Source organism: Neophocaena asiaeorientalis, unplaced genomic scaffold (genome assembly GCF_003031525.2).
Source record: "Neophocaena asiaeorientalis asiaeorientalis breed wild unplaced genomic scaffold, Neophocaena_asiaeorientalis_V1.1 scaffold134, whole genome shotgun sequence".
Classification (NCBI taxonomy): Eukaryota; Metazoa; Chordata; class Mammalia; order Artiodactyla; family Phocoenidae; genus Neophocaena; species Neophocaena asiaeorientalis.
The window spans coordinates 24,905,200-24,924,545 of record NW_020185339.1 but is presented as its reverse complement, the minus strand read 5'-3'; the positions used below and the strand labels follow the sequence as shown (position 1 = coordinate 24,924,545).

The window sequence follows — 19,346 nt, the reverse complement described above, 5'->3', positions numbered from 1 at the left end:
ATATATATATATATATATATAGGAAAGATTTGGAGTATTTCACATTAAACTGTTAAAAATACCTGCCTTTGGGGGTGGATTATTATGATTAGCTTTAACTTATTACACTATACATTTTTGTATTATTTGAGTTAAAATTTTAAGTATTCTTAACCAATAGTTTATTACAAATCTACTGAAACATTTCAAGAATGGTACGATGAACATTGTTCTACTCTCCCCCTGGATCTCCTGATTTTTAGTATTTTGCCATGTTTGTTTACCGTTTTTTTCTTCTTGAACCATTTGAGTTAGTTGCAGGCATCGTGACATTTCCCTCCCTGAACACTTTAGCATACATCTGCTAAGAGCAAGAATATTTTCTTACCTAACCTTAATACAATTATCGTACTCAGGAAATGTAAAATTGCTACAATGTTATAGTTAATATATAGCCCATATTCATATTCCTCTAGTTGTCTCAAGGATCATACATTGAATTTATGATGTCATGTCTCTTAGTTGTCATGTCTCTTTAGTCTTTAATCTAGAATAGTTCTCAGCCTTATTTTGTCTTTCATGACACTGACCTTTTTGAAGTGTCCAGACTAGTTATTTTTCAGAATTTCCCTCAGTTTGGATTTGTCTAATTGTTAACAGTGTTTGGTAGCATAATACATGGATGATAAATTGAGTTTTAAACAATGAGCATGTACTATTTTTGTAAACATAAACTGTGAAAAATTATTTAGTACAATGTTTTTGAAGGGCAGATCGATATGGTGTTTCAAAAGTCTTAAAAATATATACTTTTAAATGTAACAATTCTAATTCTAGAAATTTGTCCTAAGGAAACAATCAGAAGTGCAAAGGTATATGTACAAGAATGTACTCTGTTGCATTATTTATGATAGTGACAACTTGATGATGATATATTCAAGAAATAGAGGCTTAGTTAAAAGTTCAGAGTATATGTCTATAAATGAATATTATACAGCTGTTAAGGATAACACATATTTATATTAATCGGCATGGAAACATGCTCTTCACATGTTCTTTAGTATAAAAGCAAATTACAATGTAGCTTACGACAGGAGATGTCCCTAAAATGTATATTTACATAGATAAATATGCATATAAATAAGGCTGGAACTTCTTTACATAGTGAGATTATGAGTGGCTTTAAAAATAAATTGAAATTATGTTTGTATTTTCTAATTTTTCTGCAATGAACACCTATTATTTATGTATTCAAGAAATAACACAAATTTTAGTCATCTGAGCCATTTAAGTTTGTGATGGTATTATAGTATTTCTTCAGGTGGTACAAGAGTATGGGACCCTGCTTTGGGTGTCCTGTATTTTCTCTAGGGAGCTAATCCAGGCTGTTCATTAGATCATGCAATGAAGAGAGAAGTTGGGACATGGAAGACCGTAAGGTCTGAGGGAGGGTCAGGTCAGAGGTTAATTAATTTGGAATTGAGAGTAGTGATTAGGAAGAAGGTAGGCACTGGTGGAGGTAGTAGAAGAATGCTGGAAGCATATAAAAAGTCTATTACTAGAAAATTTGTCCAAAGGAGACTTTAGGATACCTCTGGTTGCTGCAGTGGTGAAGTTCTGAGCCCAAGGAATCTAGTATGCCTCATTCAGGGCAGAAAGGGAAATAGAGACACAGAGGTATTGTGCATTGTAAAGTAGGTAGGCTCTGAATCAGACAGAGCTGGTTTTAAATCTCAGCCTTATCACTTACAAACTGTATGGCTTTAGACAAGAAACTCTTTGACTCCTAGTTTCTTTATCTATAAAAGGGGAAATGAGATTTACTACATGGGGTATTTGTGAGAATTAAATGAGATAACACATTGAAAACATCTAGTACAGTGTTTAGCATATAATAAAGTAATAGGCCAAACAGATGTTAAATCCATTCCCTTCTGATTCTGTCTTTACAGTATAGTGACACTGGTTGTATGAGAGGCTGAAAGCAAACTTCAGTTATATCTTATATCCCTTGGGAATTGGGTTGCAGGAGGGAGTTGTAGACAGGCCCTCCCAGCAAAGGAGGCAGCATAGACCTAGACAGAGGTCTTGAGATCATGTAGTATAGACAGAAGATCATGGCCTCCGGGTTCTAATTCTGATACTTTGCCTTACTAGTTTTGTGATCTTTGGGGAGTTTCTTAACTGCTCTTAGCCTCAGTTTCCCCGTATGTTACTTTAGATACAGCCTTTTGGGGAAGGTAACTTGGAAACATTTTTCCCCATACATTTAATAAGTTTGCAAATGTATACACCTGTGTAACAACCGCCACAAAGTACAGAAAATTACCATCAACCCAAAGCTTCCCTGCACCTTTTTTTCCTCAGTCCATCCCTACCTCCCTGACTCCTGGCCCCAGGCAACCACTGGTCTGCTTTCCAGATTAGGTTTTTCTTTTTCAGGGGTTCATATATATAATTAGAATCTATATAGCATGCTGCTTTCTTTTGTGTCTGGCTTCCTTCACTCAGCATGTTTTTAAGATTTGTTTATGTTTCATGATTCATTTCCTATTTTTGCTGAGCACTATTTCATTGTATGGATACAATCTGTTTATCCACTTACCTGTTGATGGACTTTTAGGTTGTGTCCAGTTTCTGGCCATTATGCACAAGTTGCCATAAACATTTGAGTACAAATCATTTTTCATTTCACTTGGGTAAATAATCTAGAAGTTGAATTGCTAAATCATATGGTATGTATATGTTTAATTTTATAAGAAACAGCCAAACATTTTTTCCAAAGTCGTGGTTCCATTTTCCCTTCCCATCAGCAATATATTAGTGTTCCAGTTGCTCCACATTCTCATCAACACTTGCTTTTAGTCACTCTTTTTTTGTTTGTTTTTTGGCCATGCCAAACAGTTTTCGGGATCTTAGTTCCCTGAACAGGGATTGAACCTGGGCCACTGAAGTGAAAGTGCCAAGTCCTAACCTCTGGACCACCAGGGAACTCCCGAATTTTAGTCATTCTGATGGGTGTGTGTAGTGATATCTTCTTGTGATTTTAATTTGCATTTCCCTGATAACTAATATTATTGGGCGTCTTTTCATGTGCTTGTTCGTCATTTTTATATTTTTAATTGTAAAGAGCCTGTTCAAATCTTTTGGCAACATACTTTAAAAATAAAAATATATATACCCTTTGATCTAGCAGTTCCACTTTTGTAGAAATGAAAGCACCCATGTGCAGTGGATAGGGCCAGGAATTGGAACAAAGCAAACACTCATCAGTGGGAAAAAGGCTGAATGAACTGGCCGTACAGTGGGCTATTATGCAGCCACTAATAAGAAGTGCATTAGTGCTCTACCAGATGACTTGAGGGCTTTTAGCAGGTAAGGTTGAATAAGAAAAGTAAAATGATAAGAACAGTGTAATATTATCTCAAATTTTTAACACAAATGATTTTCAAAAAGACCCCTCTCTCTCTTTTTCTCCCCATCTAATAGGATTATATAAATAGGATGAAAATTAAGAAAGGACATACCAGGTTTACCTGAGGGTTGGGCAGGATGGAGGGTGGGTGCTGATGTTGCGGGGAGGGAAGTGTCCACAGTAAAACTGCATATTTATTTAGGTAAAATTATGTATGAAAAGAAAAAGAATCCCTCTCACACTGAAATGAGGTTAAATGAAGTATATGCAACTTACCTAGTAAGTACTTAGTACATAGTAGGTGATCAGTAAACAGAAACATGTAGAAAGTTGGGTAGTTTTCCCATTTGTTAATGATTAACTTCTGAGAATAAGAGACAGAATCAAAGAACAGACTGATTTTGGGATTCATCAATAAAAGTGGGTCTGATTTTTGGTAGTTTAGAAACAGCCTATCAGATGGTCTGCATCTTGTAACCTTTTTTTGTGGAGGAAGAGGGCACTGGGATGATAAGATCAGGGAAAGTGTGCATAATGTAGTAGTGACTTGTGCCTGTGGAGACATGGGCATCCAGTAGGGTAGCCTGATAGGGGCCCACGGACAGCTTACAGAGGAGGAACTCCCTCTACTCAGCAACCCTCTCTTATGTTATTCAGTGGCTCTCTAGGACCTCCAAGGGAGAGAACCTTCCCCTCAAATTCTGGTTGTACATGTCATCTTCTCTTTATTCTCTATTCATTCTCATCTCCGATTCTACCCCCAGGATCATGTATATGAACTTCTCAACACGATTGATGCCTGCCAGTGCCATTTTGATATTGTAAGATTCTTGGCAATTCTCTTCTATCCTAGAGCCACGGAAATTGTCTCTGTTGGGACAGTGTGGGGTGAGATGGGACTGGAGGAATGGCTATTCCCCCAGGACTATAATATAATATATATAATATAATATGTACTGTATAATGAATGAATGGCTATTAATTCCAGGACTATAATTCTTTTGTAAAAATGTTGAAGTTAAAGTGTATTTACGGGCTTCCCTGGTGGCACAGTGGTTGAGAGTCCACCTGCCGATGCAGGGGACACGGGTTTGTGCACCGGTCTGGGAAGATCCCACGTGCCGCGGAGAGGCTGGGCCCGTGAGCCATGGTCGCTGAGCCTGCGCGTCCGGAGCCTGTGCTCCGCAACGGGAGAGGCCAGAACAGTGAGAGGCCCGTGTACCGCAAAAAAAAAAAAAGTGTATTTACATGTTAAGCAGATCAGCAATGTGATTTATTTAATCCAGAATTCACATAAAAATCTTCTTATTCTACCTCCTCCAACCTCTAAATGCTACCTTATTTCCTGGCCTCCTTATATCTTGAGCTCACTTTTAGCTCCTGAATTTTGTTAAAATTTTCTCCTTCTGAATTTGCAGTCTTGTCAGTTTCTCCTTCTAAATAGATCTTTCCAGAGTCTGTTAAGCACTGTCTGAAATGGTTGGGGAAATAGTGGTTAATAGGCCTTGCTGTTCTTGGGTTCCTATGTATTTTCCTTGTAGAATCTCAACTTTGACTTCACTCGGAGTTACCTGGACTTGATAGTTACCTATACCTCAGTTATTTTACTTCTGTCACGGATTGAGGATCGACGGGTACTCATTGGCGTGTACAACTGTGCCCATGAGATGCTGCATGGACATAGGTGAGTTGAGATATACAAGATGAAGAATCTCATACATGGTGCTATGAGGTAAAGGTGGATACAAGAGAAATAGATGGCATGCTTTCTCATGTGAGAATCTATAGTCTATATGATAACCCAGGCAAAGTAAAACAATTGCCCTGTCTCTAATGAGTTTTTAATCCTGGGCTGGCTGCCACTCTGCTTTTGAGGTTATTGCAAAAGGCAAAGAAAATTCTTTTTAATATTGGTAGGAATAATATTAGTAAAGTTAAAGCCATTAGAGGTAAGTAATGTTTGAAAATACATTTGGAGCCAAATATAAATGGATTTTGGATTATCTGCAATTCTTTGCCTTTCCATTAGTGCAAATAAAAGTATTTAAGGGCTGAAAAAAATAAAGACCAGAGGGATCAGAGGGGACCGTGGAACATTGTTCTATGTATGATGTGTATTCCCATGTGCCTACATGAATACCTAGGCACATGACTTATCATTTGCTTTGAATGTATATATATTCTTTTGGGTTGTATACAGATTTGGGTCCAGCCATATCACTTGATTTGTGACTAATCAATATGAATTTATAGAATACCTATCATGTGTCCAACCTTATTTCAGGTGCTTATAATGAAGAAACTTTCATGGACCAGCCCCAAATCATGTGATTCTATCTTAGTTATACCTGGGCCTGGAGTGGGTTATTCTGTATATGTAATTCACAGTTTAGTATCTTCGGAGGTGGTGGAGAATACCAGACTATGTACACATCGTTATCCTATATGCAAACATGAGAGTTTACATCGTGTTTAAGGGAGGGCTGTAACTCCTTTTTCCTGTGCTTCCAGTGACCCCAGTTTTGCCCGTCTTGGTCAGATGGTCTTGGAGTATGACCACCCTCTGAAGAAGCTGACAGAGGAGTTTGGGCCTCACACAAAGGCAAGTTTCTTGAGAGAGTGGAGAATTCCTCAGGCAGAAGTACGTTGTCCCCATCATTGACATTGGAGATTCATTTGTTTTTCTCCACAGGCTGTGAGTGGAGCCCTGCTTTCTTTGCACTTTCTGTTTGTCCGAAGGAACCAGGGGGCTGAGCAGTGGCGTAGTGCCCAGCTTCTAAGTCTCATCAGCACCCCTGCAGCCATGATTAACCCTGCTAATTCAGACACAGTGAGTTCCCTTTTCCTCTTGTGAGTGGAAGCATTCTCTTTCCAAGGCCATCTCTTTAGAGGGTGCTTCTTTTCAGGAAATATCAGCCCTAAGAGTGCTTTAGCCCTCTTCTAGGATATGCCTCTGAGTTGATCACCTCTTGTGGCTAAAGAAATCATAGTTGGGTTGGGGATTTTCTTTGGACCAGGATTAGTGTGTGCCTGCCCACAGAAGGAATTTAATAAATGTTCATAGAATGAATGAATGGATGAAACTGAGTCATTAAGCACCTATTCAGCCCAGCAGGAACTTGAGCACAGATGTCAATTAATTAACAAATGTTTTTATTCAACCACTATCGGCCCAAGGTCCTTGCTTCAAAGAATTTATAATCTAGTAGGAAGATACGCCATGTATTCATAAAAATACAACTGACGGTACAAGAGTATGAGAAGCACCAAACAAGTGACGTATACTTTACATGGTAAAAGAATCCAAGGGAGACGGAAATCATGAGATTTTGAGTATTACTTTCCTGAATTGTTGAAGAGAAGTTATGTCAAACCATTTGTTTGTCCTCACTTCCAGTCCAAGTTCCTTTTTCTTTTCTCAACTATATTCTTTTCTCCTCACTCCACTTCTAGTGCCTCACCTCCATTATTGGCAGCTTTCCCAGATATTGGCTTATCAACGTGCCCTTATCCAGTCTGGTAAAATAAAAGTTGGTTTTGATACTCAAACTCTAGCTTGACTGCCCTTGTCTCGACTGCCTTAGTCTTTAGCGTGGACCAAGTTAAATAACTGCTAGACCATCTCTGCCTCTCTTCTCATAGATGGCCTGTGAGTACCTGTCTGTGGAAGTGATGGAGCGCTGGATTGTCAGTAAGTTTTGTGGGATGAGGTGGGAACAGACATAGCATGTTATATGGAGATCAAATTCTAAAAGTCTTCCTCTGCACTGTTTTACCCACCCACAGTTGGGTTTCTTCTTTGTCACGGGTGCCTCAACTCCAATAGCCAGTGCCAGAAGCTGTGGAAGCTGTGTCTGCAGGGTTCCCTGTACATCACCCTCATACGGGAGGATGTGCTACAAGTGCACAAGGTCACCGAGGATCTGTTTAGCGGTTTGAAAGGGTGAGATATGAGGTCCCAGCTAATCTTTTAGCCCCTCGTGACAGGGATTTTTAGCCCCTCCTGACATCCTTTTCTTTAGGGATTTTTAGCCCCTCCTGACATCCTTTTCTAGTCTCCATAAGTGTCCCAAGTACAGGTGTTAAGGAATAATTCTAATTATTGAAGAAATATTTATTGAATACATTCTATTTACTAGGTACTTCACTTGATACATTAGTTAATAAGATAGCATAGAGGTTAAGATAACGGATTCTGAAACCAGATTACCTGGGTTTGAATTCCAGCTCTACCACTTACTGGCTATGTGATCTTGGGCAAGTTACTTAGCTTCTCTATGCCATGCCTCAATTTGTCTATAAATAATAATAATACTTCCCTATGACCTACCTCATAGGGTTGTTATGAGGAATGAAAGAGTAATTATTTATAAAGCATGTAGAAAAGTGCCTGGTACTTTGTAAGTGCAATATATGTGCTTATTAAATTAAAAAAGACAGAATCTCTGCTCTCAAAAGAGCTTGCAAATTAGTGAAAAATAAACTGTTGTGATATAATAAGGGATTATGATGTCTAAACCTAAAGTGCTTTAGAAGGATACTTAAAATGGCCCTGGAGGATCCAGGAAAACCTGGAGACAGATAGACCTGAAGAATTAAAAAGGGGAAGCGTGTGTGTGTGTGTGTGTATGTGTGTGTGTGCTGGAGTGGTGGGGGTGGGGATGGAAAAGCAGGGAAATTGCTTAAGGCAGAGAAAGATACTTTAGGCAGAGAAACTATCAAGATTTCGAGGCAAAAGGGAGCATGGCAAGTTCTAAGAAATTCATATAGCCCAGGTTACAAAAATGAAGATGTTGTCAAGAGACAGATTTGGAGAGGTAAGTTGGGGCCTTGGATGTCCTGTCATGGGGTTTGAGCCTGTTCTAAAAAGGCTAGGGAGGGAATTCCCTGGTGGCACAGCGGTTAAGAATCTGCCTGTCAGTGCAGGGGACATGGGTTTGATCCCTGGTCTGGGAAGATCCCACATGCTGCGGAGCAACTACTGAACCTGTGCTCTAGAGCCCGTGCGCCACAACTACTGAGCCCGCGCGCCTAGAGCCCGTGCTCCGCAACAAGAGAAGCCACCGCAGTGAGAAGCCCATGCACCGCAACGAAGAGTAGCTCCCGCTCGCTGCAACTAGAGAAAGCTCGTGCGCGGCAACGAAGACCCAACACAGCCAAAAATAAATAAATTATTTTTTTTAAAAAAAGGGATAGGGAGCCATTGAGTGATTTTTCTTTTTTATAATTTTTTTTTATTTTTGACTTAGCTGGATCCTCCAGGGCCAGTTTAAATCTTTTTATTTTGCTGTGCGCAGGCTTTTCTCTAGTTGCGGCGAGCAGGAGCTACTCTTCGTTGCGGTGTGCGGGCTTCTCACTGCGGTGGCTTCTCTTGTTGCGGAGCATGGGCTCTAGGCGCACGGGCTACAGTAGTTGTGGCGTGCGGGCTCAGTAGTTGTGGCTCGTGGGCTCTAGAGCGCAGGTTCAGTAGTTGTGGTGCTTGGGCTTAGGTGCTCTGCGGCATGTGGGATCTTCCTGGACCAGGTCTCGAATCCGTGTCCCCTGCATTGGCAGGCGGATTCTTAACCACTGTGCCACCAGGGAGGTCCCCATCGAGTGATTTTTAAACAGGGGAGTGACACAATGATATTTGCATTTTAGAAAAAGTCACTCTGGCTGCAGGGAAGAAAAGAAGTTACGTGGAAAAAAACTAGAAACAGGGATTAATTAAGTAAATTAGGAGGAATTGAGGATGAAGTCAAGGTTTCTGGATTGGATACTTGGTATTCCTTAAGATAAAGAACATATGATAAAAGCTGGTTTGTGGGGGAAAGGTTGTGAATTCACTTTTAAGCAGTTTGAAGTATTTGTAGCACAGTGAAGTTAGATGTAGACCTCTTACCTTGTGATTGTGGAACTTAGGAGTGAGATCTGGATTCAGATAAAGGTTGGCGAAATGGTAATCAAAGCCATGGGAGTAGGTGAGATTACTCACGGAGAATGTGTGGAGTGGGAAGAGACTGGGATAGAACCTCTGAGAATGTTGAAATTTAAGGGCCAGCAGAGGCAGAGAAATCAGTGAGAGGTGCTGAGAAGAAGAATAACAGAGGTAAGGGAAGAAGACATGCTAAGAAGAAAGGACCAGTTATCTATAAATATGTTAGACGATGTTGGGAGGTCAAATAAAATGAGGACAGGAAAATGTTCGTTGAATTTGGCTGTAAAGATGGTCTTAGTCCCCTTCTTGTGGATAACTTCAGTTGAGTGCCGAGGTCAAAACCTGGACTGCAGTGGGTTTAGGACCAAATGGGAGATAAGGAATTTAGTAAATAACTCTTTCATGAAGTTTGACCTTGAAGGGAAGAATAGAGACAGAGCTATAATGGGAAGGAGGTGTGGGATTAAGGAAGGGGTCAAATACCTTTATTATCTTTGTAGTTGCAAAACTAACACCAGAAATGTGAAAAATACAAAGAGGAAGTTGACTACAGTCTCACTTCCCAGAGTAGTTTGGTGCATGTCCTCCAGATGCTTGTGTATATATATGAGCATGTAAAGGTGTGCATATATTTTCAGCCTTATATAAGCCATTGATAAAAAGCAATGGATCCACATTCTACATTATATTCTTTTTTTTTTGGCTGCGTTGGGCCTTTGTTGCTGCGTGCGGGCTTTCTCTGGTTGCAGCGAGTGGGGGATACTCCTTGTTGTGGTGCGCGTGCTTCTCACTGCGGTGGCTTCTCGTTGCAGAGCACGGGCTCTAGGCGCGTGGGCTCAGTAGTTGTGGCTCATGGGCTCTAGAATGCCGGCTCAGTAGTTGTGGCACACGGGCTTAGTTGCTCCACAGCATGTGGGATCTTCCCGGACCAGGGCCCAAACCCGTGTCCCCTGCATTGGTAGGCGGATTCCTAACCACTGTGCTACCAGGGAAGCCCCTCTACATTATATCCTGAAGTTTTGGGTTTTTTTTACTTTATTTTGGATATCTTTGCATGTCAGTCTATAGAGACTTATTCTTTTTAACAGTCAAACAGTATTTCATTATGTGGTTGTAACATAATTTATTTACCCAATCCACTATTGATGGACATTTGAAGTGTTCCCTCACTCCCTCCTTTTTTTCTTTTTTTTTTTTAAAAAAAAAAACCTTTACAAACAATGTTGAAATGAACATCCTTAGACATATATCTTTGTGAACATTTCTATAGGGTAAATTCTTACAAGTGGAATTGCTGGGGTAAAGGATATGCATATTTCAAATTTTAATAGCTCTTCCCAAATTGTCCTCCAAACAGATGTATTATCTACCATCTATGAGAATACTTATTCATCATACTCTCAACAACTGAGTATTATTATTATTTTTTTTTTTTGTGGTACTTGGGCCTCACACTGTTGTGGCCTCTCCCATTGCGGAGCACAGGCTCCGGACGCGCAGGCTCAGCGGCCATGGCTTATGGGCCCAGCTGCTCCACAGCATGTGGGATCCTCCCGGACCGGGGCACGAACCTGTGTCCCCTGCATCGGCAGGCGGACTCTCAACCACTGCGCCACCAGGGAAGCCCCAACTGAGTATTATTAAAAATTCATTGCCAGACTTAAGAGAGAGTAAATCTAAGATTAATAATTAGAAGTTACAGGAGGTAAGTAGATAACAGATATATAGAAACACTTTCTAATGATTACCGCTTCTGGGGAATGGAAGGGATGTTTGAAGCGTGTGTTGTTCCCCATCACTAAGAACAACACTAACATGTAAGATCTATAGTTTAGGGAGTTCTTTGCCATAAATGATCTAATTTGATCTTCATGTTACTTATACTCAGGTATATGTTCAATATATTCTTTTTTTCTTTTTTTTTTTGGGCTGTACCATGCGGCATGGGGGATCTTAGTTCCCTGACCAGGGATCAAACCCGTGCCCCCTGCAGTGGAAGTGCTGAGTCCTAACCACTGGACTGCCAGGGAAGTCCCAATATCTTCTTTTATAAATGAGAAAATAGAGGCTCAGTCTCAGTGTCACTCAGTTAATAAGAGATGAAATTAGGAAATCATTCCAAATTTTTTGACTCTTAATCCTCTCACTTTCCATCATACCATGTAGAGGATGAAATAATTACCCACCAGGAATGCTGTGGAGTTGAATCCTGATTTGATTAAGATACTTTCCAACTCTAAATTTCCTTGATTCTGTGCTAAGCTCAGTAAGGGGTGGTTTGGAGAAGAGAAACGAAAGGTTATAAATTCGACTAATGTGGTGGCAACAGATGCAGTACAAGAGAAGACAGATATAAGGGACATAGGGAGCACAGAGCCTAAAGTAGTGTGGGACTTTTGAGCATGGGTCACTAGTTGAAAAAAAGAAGTATGGTCAGGAGAGTCAAATGTTACGGAGAAACAAAGAACAATGAAAAGGCCATCTAACTTGGTGATTCAAAAGTTGACGGTGACCTAAGAGAGAGCAGTTTGTTTAGTGTCTAAGATCATATGGGCTTCAAGGGTCAGTGAAAGGTGAGGTGAAAAAGAGTAAAGGTGCCTCTCTGGAGGAGTTTGGTGGTGTGGGAGAATGAGCAAAGTTCAGTAGATTGTCAGGGTCAAGCGAGGGTCCTTTTAGAATAAGGGAGGCTTATTGGGAGAAGAGAATAAAACCAGTGGAGAGAGAGAGAGATTGAAGTGACAAAAGGGTAACTGATAAGGTTAAATTCTAAGAGGAGGTGGGTGGGAATGGGACCCAGGGGAGAGCTGGAGTAACTACTTTTTTTTAAAAAATAAATTTATTTATTTTTGGCTGTGTTGGGTCTTCGTTTCTGTGCGAGGGCTTTCTTTAGTTGTGGCAAGTGGGGGCCACTCTTCATCGTGGCACGCGGGCCTCTCACTGTCGCGGCCTCTCTTGTTGAGGAGCACAGGCTCCAGATGCGCAGGCTCAGTAGTTGTGGCTCACGGGCCTAGTTGCTCTGCGGCATGTGGGATCTTCCCAGACCAGGGCTTGAACCCGTGTCCCCTGCATTAGCAGGCAGATTCTCAACCACTGCACCACCAGGGAAGCCCTGGAGTAACTACTTTTACTTGAGAGCAGGGCCTGTGCATATGTATGCACTGCTTCTTTGTATTTCCCTCAAACCTGAAAGAGTACTTCGGCTTGAAGGTGTCAAGGCAGGAGCACAGGACAAGAAATCTAGTCCCAGCTTTGCCATTAAAACCCTATGTGACCTTGGGCAAGTCAGTTTTCTTCCGCAGGTATTATTTTCTTTATCTGTAAAATAATGATGAGAACTAGATAATCTCTAAGCTCTATGAGTCTCTTGTTAATAGGTCAGGGTAAAAAGTAAGGTTTGGAAAGATCCTGATGGTGAAGGCTGCCCATGCCCCTTCAGGCTGTAGTTTGGAATCTCTGAGGACTGGGAAGGTGGGACAAGGCCTTTAGCTGGTGGTATGGCCAACCCTTCTGTGTGTATGTCAATCCTCAGGTATGGCAAGCGAGTGGCAGACGTAAAGGAAAGCAAGGAACATGCAATTGCAAACAGGTAAAGGCAGGGAATGAGCTCTTCCAGAGGGGATGGCATAGGAATCTCTCCTGAGATTGTTCTCTCCTCTCCTTGTTCTCACCCAAGTTTCTGTACAGCCTTATTGTCTCAACCCAAGAACTTGCTGCTGCCCCACAGATTCTTGTGTTTCCTTTACCAGGTCTAACTGTGGCATTGACCCCTCCTCCTAGCTGACACCCCTTCCTAAATGCAGCTGTCTTCTGCACTGCCTTTGGAAGATTTTTAAGGGTGGGTGAGGCAATATTCTCCAGTTTCCACTTTCTTTCCTCAGTGGCCAGTTTCACTCTCAAAGGCGTCAATTTCTGCGGCTGGCTGTGAAGGAGCTGGAGACCGTGTTAACCGATGAACCAGGACTACTGGGTCCCAAGGCAAGAGAAAGAAACATTGGGGGGGGGACGATGTTCAATGATAAAAGACTCCTATGTGGGGGATGACTTGGCATTCATGAGTTTTTGCATTTCTGAGTTTTTTGTTCTGTTTGTGTATGTATATGCTGATTCCCTTGAATCTTCTTAGAGTACCCTAAAACTTCTTGTATCTCTTTTTTGGGCACTATCATAGTATATCATATATTATAGCTATTTGTGTACTTGTCTTATCCTCTATTTGACTGTGAACTAATTGAAGACAGATAGTTTTTTGTGAGTCTCTGTGTTTAATATTGGATACCACTGTTGGTATGGTTACACAGTTGTTTCCATATGCATATTTTCATGATAGTTTTCTCTGTGCTTTGAAATCCGTTTTTAAAGTTGAAAATTCTCATAGTCCCTGTCCCCTCCTTAGGCCCTTTTTGCTTTCATGGCCCTGTCCTTCATTCGTGATGAGGTCACTTGGCTGGTTCGCCACGCAGAAAATGTCACCAAGACGAAGACACCTGAGGACTATGCTGACTCGTTAGTACTTGGCATGGTTAAGAATCTTGACCTTAGATGGACTGGAAAAAGGGACGGCGGGACATCAAATGACCTCGGGAGGTCTCAGTTTCTGCCCTGTTGTTGCTGTCTTTGTTTCGGGTCACGTTTTCAGTCTCATACAGCTCTCTGTTCTCATCCTCGACTTTGTAGGAGCATTGCAGAACTGCTTTTCTTGTTGGAGGAGATTAGGGCTCTGGTCCGAAGACACATCAAGGTGATAGAGCAATACCACCTTCAGTACCTGGCCAGATTTGATGCTCTTGTGCTCAGTGACATCATTCAAGTATGTTTAATTGATGATACTTTGGAAATTTTGGGGTGATCCCTGGTCATTTTCCCCTGGGGGCCACTCTGGCTGAATCTCATGCTCTGTAGATTGTGTGTCAAAAAGCCTGATTTTCCCCTCTACGTTTGTTAAAATTTTTAAAAAGGACTAATAATCTTAGCAATTTTTTCCGCCAAGTGAGGCTGCACAGAAATAGGAGAGAAGAGTAAAAGGCAGTTGGGTGTTAGCATGGCAGGGAACTCAGGGAGTTTCCTCCGTGTCTTGTTTGGCTCTTTCTCTTTGTTTGTGGCACTTGGCAGCTCTTCCTACCTTCATACACTGACTGAGCCTTGTGGTCCTTGTTTCTCTCTTGGTGGAACTTATACCTCCTTGATGGTAACTCCACCTTCTCTTCTAGAACCTGTCTGTGTGTCCTGAGGAGGAGTCGATCATAATGTCCTCATTCGTCAATACTCTCTCCTCTCTGAATCTCAAGCAAGGTAACTGGAGGGAATTGGAGGAGGAAAAGTGAGGGCAAACATCTTTTTTTCTAGAAATATTGATCTCTTGAGCCAGGGAATAGCCAAGATGACTTTGAAGAGAACCTATTATACCATTCCATGCAGTTGGATAGAGGTGCTGTTTTATTATTTCCTTTTAAACTTCTATTTTTCTTGCAGTTGATAATGGAGAAAAATTTGAATTTTCTGGATTGAGGCTGGACTGGTTCCGTCTACAGGTAGGTCTGTTTCTGTTAATGTTCCCCCATTCTCAAGGTTTTCTCTCCCTCACAATCCCTTCTCTTTCTAACTCCTAAGCTCTGCTGTATGGAATGATTCAACACTGAAAACTGCTGATTGGACAGGACAAATACCAGCCAAACTGTAGTCCCAAGGCTGGGAGTCTTTTTCATTTATCTTGTTTTTCTCCACCCTTTTCTGAACTCCAACCATAGGCGTATACCAGTGTGGCTAAGGCTCCCCTGCACCTGCACGAGAACCCTGACTTAGCCAAGGTGATGAACCTCATTGTCTTTCACTCTCAAATGCTGGACTCAGTAGAGAATATGCTGGTGGAAACTTCTGATTTATCTACTTTCTGGTATGTCCTGACTCAGAGCTCTTTATCAATTGACCCGATCTCTTGCCTGGCCTCTGTGGAGGACTCTAATTCCCCCAGATACACAGGAAAGGCTTGTTTGAGATCTCTTTAAAGACGGATGCTCAAACTCCACAGCTTCTTCTTTCCAGCTTTTATCAAGTGGTAGGAATTTGAAGTTGATTCCCTTTTGTGTTGGCTTTCTTTAGGAAAGCCATTTGGACTTTACACAGCATTCTCTTCTCTGGGATAATTCATTGATTATCTTTTCCTCACGGTTATATGTGGAACCTCCTTCTTTTTATTCTTGGGACATTGTGATTTAAAAGAGACATGGAAAACTTGGAAGTTTAGTGGAGAGGACTGAAAATAATTGAGAGGGCTGGGGAACAGGGTCTTTAGAGAATGCAAATGAGTTTGTCTTCCTTGGGTATCATTCGGCCTTTACTAAGTGACCACTGTTGTTCATAACTCTACCCTTTGAGGGGTAAACACACAACACAATATGTTGGCTCTGCTCTCTGCACTCAGCATGAGTGGGGAGGTATAATACCCACATGTGAAAAGGACATCAACATAATAATGGCAAATGTGCATGATGTTGAGAGAATACAGGGTTGAGGAAAGATCAGCCTCATGAAATTAATCAGGGAAAGTTTTCTGGAGCCTGAGTGTCAAGTTTTGAGAGAGATGTGAATTAGTAATACTGAGGGACTTCTAAATCAGGGCCCAAATCATGCAGAGGTTCTGAGGGAGGAGTAGCAAATTTTGTATAAGAAAAGGGAAGGAGGTATTATCCGGTTGGCCAAAAGGTTCCTTCGGTTTTTAACGTAAAAATGAAACACACATTTTTCATTTTCACCGAGAACTTTATTGAACAACGTATTAACCCTTTTGTTCCACTACCTTCTGCCATTTTTCAGGCAGCTTCATAATTCCATCTTCCCAAAACTTTTTATCTTTTTGCACAAAGAACTGTTCCAGGTGCCTTTTACAGTCTTCCAGGGAATTGAAATTCTCTCCATGAAGAGAATTTTGTAAAGACTGAAATAAATGGAAATCTGAAGGTGCAATACTGTGGGTGGTTCAGAACTTCCCAGCCAAGCTGTAGCAGTTTTTGCCTGGTCATCGAAGAAACACGTGATCTTGCGTTATCCTGATGGAAGATTATGTGTTTTCTGTTGACTAATTCCGGTTGCTTTTCGTTGAGTGCTGCTTTCAGTTGATCTAACTGGGAGCAGTACTTGTTGGAAATAATCATTTGGTTTTCCGGAAGGAGCTCATAATAGAGGACCCTCTTCCAGTCCCACCATATGCACCTTCTTTCGATGAAGCCCGGCCTTTGGTGTGGTTGGTGGTGGTTCGTTTCGCTTGCCCCATGATCTCTTCCGTTCCACATTATTGTACAGTATCCACTTTTCATCGCTCTTCACAACTTGTTTTAAAAATGGAACTTTTTTAATGTTTAAGTAGAGAATCACATGTGGAAATATGGTCAAGGAGGTTTTTTTCTTGCTTAAGTTATGTGGAACCCAAACATCAAAGCGATTAATATAACCAAGCTGGTGCAAATGACTTTCAGCACTTGATTTGGATATTTTGAGTATGTCAGCTATCTCCCACGTGGTATAACATTGATTGTTCTCAATTAATGTCTCAATTTGATCACTGTCAACTTCAACTGGTCTACCTGACCATGGAGCGTTGTCCAGTGAGAAATCTCTGGCACGAAACTTTGCAAATCACTTTTGACAACTTTGAGCAGCCACAGCACCTTCTCAATATACTGCACAAATCTTTTTCTGCATTTCAGTTGCGTTTTTACCTTTCTTGAAATAATAAAGCATAATATGCCCAAAATGTTGCTTTTTTTCTCTCATCTTCAATACTAAAATGGCTACACAAAAATTCACCAATTTTGATAAGTTTTTTTTTAAAGGCATGCTGATATGACAGCTGTCACAATACAATCTAACAAAAGTTGTTTCGAATGAAGTTAAAGGCAGCTAAGTGCTACTAGAGCCATCTTACGGAAAAAAACCAGATGAACGTTTTGGCCAACCCAGTACTAACCTGTCCTGGGATCCAGTAAAAATGTCTGAAAGGGTTGAGTTTCTTGGGTTCCCGTCTACCTTAAGGGTAGGGAAATTAAGGAGGGAGGGGTGAATATCAATAAATATTTGTTGAAAGAATGAATATTCTCTCTATCTCAAAGGGACCAGCTCCTAAACCCTGGTTGTAATTGTCCTTCCCCCTTTTCCGCAGCTTTCATCTTCGTACATTTGAGAAGATGTTTGCTATGACCCTGGAGGAACCTGCCATGTTGCGTTATGCCATTGCTTTTCCCCTGATTTGTGCTCACTTTGTCCACTGCACTCATGAGATGTGCCCAGAGGAGGTGAGTACCCTGAACTCCAAACCCTGTCATCTCTTTAATCACATCTCATTCTTATTCCCCCAAAACACAATTCCAAGAGTTGATTTTGGTCCCAGGAAGGGTACAAACATAGGTATCTGATGCAAGTCCCTAAATGTCTCAGCTTTATGTAGAATGTGTACTCTCTCTGGGTCTCATTTTCTTCTTCTGTGGGAGTGGGTGGCTCAGGCTGGGGCTCAGAACAGTATTATGAGGAAGAAGTGGTTGTCCTGGTGATGACAGTTTCTTCCTTGGGTCCTCTTTCCCAAAGTACCCCCACCTGAAGAACCATGGCCTTCATCACTGCAACTCCTTCCTGGAAGAGTTGGCCAAGCAGACCAGCAACTGTGTCCTGGAGGTCTGTGCTGAACAGCGAAACCTGAGTGAGCAGGTAGGCTCAGCCCTCTCTCTGTTTCAGTCTGCGCTCTGCAGTCCCTTGGTGCCTTCCCCTCTATCTACCTTTATCTTCTTCTCAAACACCAAGTTCTCTAACCCTTTCAGGTAGGGCTAGGGCTTTTGTGTACATGCGTTTATGGCAGGCTTCTTTTTTTAGTGTAGTCCCATCGGCAGTCTTTACTCCCTTGGGACTCAGTAGAGGTGTCTAAAAATACTCTAATTTGAACAGCTGCACTGCAACAAAATCTGTGCTTTCATTTGAAGTGTTCCAAGAGATGAGTTAACTTTCTAATTTACTTCCCCTCCTCTCTCTGCCCTGTGTACACGTACTTAGAACAGTGGCCCCAGATCACCTGTCTTGTCTCGCCTTTCTGTCCATCTGCACCCTAATCTGTAGCTATCTGAACATTTTCAGGCGCCTCCTCTGCGTTTATCCTCAGGGCTGCTTTTTTTTGAGGAGTCACCCTTCCTGATTTTATTAGTATTTTGAATTATGTTAATGGATTTGAATATTGAATCACTAATTCAACATACTTCACCATCATAGTGTTATTCTTCCCTTTGCTTCTGGATTCTGTTTGCTGATTTTCAGCTGGAAATTTCTGCTTTGCTTTTGTGTCTTTGTCTGTTGTTTTTCCCTCCCCTCCATTGACTGACTCATAGCACCAGGTCATGATTAGCTCAACCTAAGTTTATAAGAAATTTGAAAATGAAGAACTTGTTCCGCTGTTGTCCTGGATTCTTTCAGGTTTCCTAGACTACCCACCCTTCCTGGGTTTGAGTCAGGCTTTGTAGCAACTTTGGTAGGCGGGGAGTCAGGTTGTGTGCGTGTGTGTGTGTACATGTGTATGTGTGTGTGTGTGTACATATGCACAGTTATATTATTACTTAACCTTCCCATTTTCTCATATGTAAAATGGGGATAAAAATAGTTTCTTTTTTTTTTTTTAATTTGTGGCTGTGTTGGGTCTTCGTTGCTGTGTGTGGGCTTTCTCTAGTTGTGGTGAGCGGGGGCTACTCTTCGTTGCGGTTCGTGGGCTTCTCATTGTGGTGGCTTCTCTTGTTGCAGAGCACGGGCCCTAGAGTGTGCAAGCTTCAGTAGTTGTGGCACGTGGGCTCTAAGGCATGTGGGCTTCAGTAGTTGTGGCGCATGGGCTCAGTAGTTGTGGCACACAGTCTCAGTAGTTGTGGCACACAGGCTTAGTTGCTCTGTGGCATGTGGGATCCTCCTGGACCAGGGATTGAACCCGTGTCCTCTGCATTGGCAGGAGGATTCTTAACCACTGTGCCACCAGGGAAGTCCAAAAATAGTTTCTTAAAAGAAGTATCATAAAGG

At 41.6% G+C, this 19,346-nt stretch overlaps 1 protein-coding gene across 4 annotated transcripts in view; it reads left to right on the top strand.

Annotated features, from left to right (window-relative positions):
- NCKAP1L (NCK associated protein 1 like) overlaps nucleotides 1-19,346 on the top strand; it is a 43,278-nt gene that overhangs the window by 2,599 nt on the left and 21,333 nt on the right. For 3 of the 4 annotated variants that reach the window (XR_003002072.1, XM_024736395.1, XM_024736397.1), the window contains exons 4-19: nucleotides 4,159-4,215; nucleotides 4,936-5,078; nucleotides 5,906-5,996; nucleotides 6,087-6,224; nucleotides 6,848-6,913; nucleotides 7,037-7,085; nucleotides 7,181-7,337; nucleotides 12,841-12,897; nucleotides 13,190-13,286; nucleotides 13,705-13,814; nucleotides 13,986-14,118; nucleotides 14,519-14,600; nucleotides 14,781-14,839; nucleotides 15,056-15,201; nucleotides 17,464-17,596; nucleotides 17,886-18,005. Coding sequence is in view for 3 of the 4 variants with exons in the window: in XM_024736395.1 (XP_024592163.1) it covers nucleotides 4,159-4,215; nucleotides 4,936-5,078; nucleotides 5,906-5,996; nucleotides 6,087-6,224; nucleotides 6,848-6,913; nucleotides 7,037-7,085; nucleotides 7,181-7,337; nucleotides 12,841-12,897; nucleotides 13,190-13,286; nucleotides 13,705-13,814; nucleotides 13,986-14,118; nucleotides 14,519-14,600; nucleotides 14,781-14,839; nucleotides 15,056-15,201; nucleotides 17,464-17,596; nucleotides 17,886-18,005 (1,638 nt within the window). In the remaining variant the exon portion in view is untranslated. The remainder of the gene's footprint in view (nucleotides 1-4,158; nucleotides 4,216-4,935; nucleotides 5,079-5,905; nucleotides 5,997-6,086; nucleotides 6,225-6,847; nucleotides 6,914-7,036; nucleotides 7,086-7,180; nucleotides 7,338-12,840; nucleotides 12,898-13,189; nucleotides 13,287-13,704; nucleotides 13,815-13,985; nucleotides 14,119-14,518; nucleotides 14,601-14,780; nucleotides 14,840-15,055; nucleotides 15,202-17,463; nucleotides 17,597-17,885; nucleotides 18,006-19,346) is intronic. The other variant, XM_024736396.1, reaches the window with a different exon arrangement.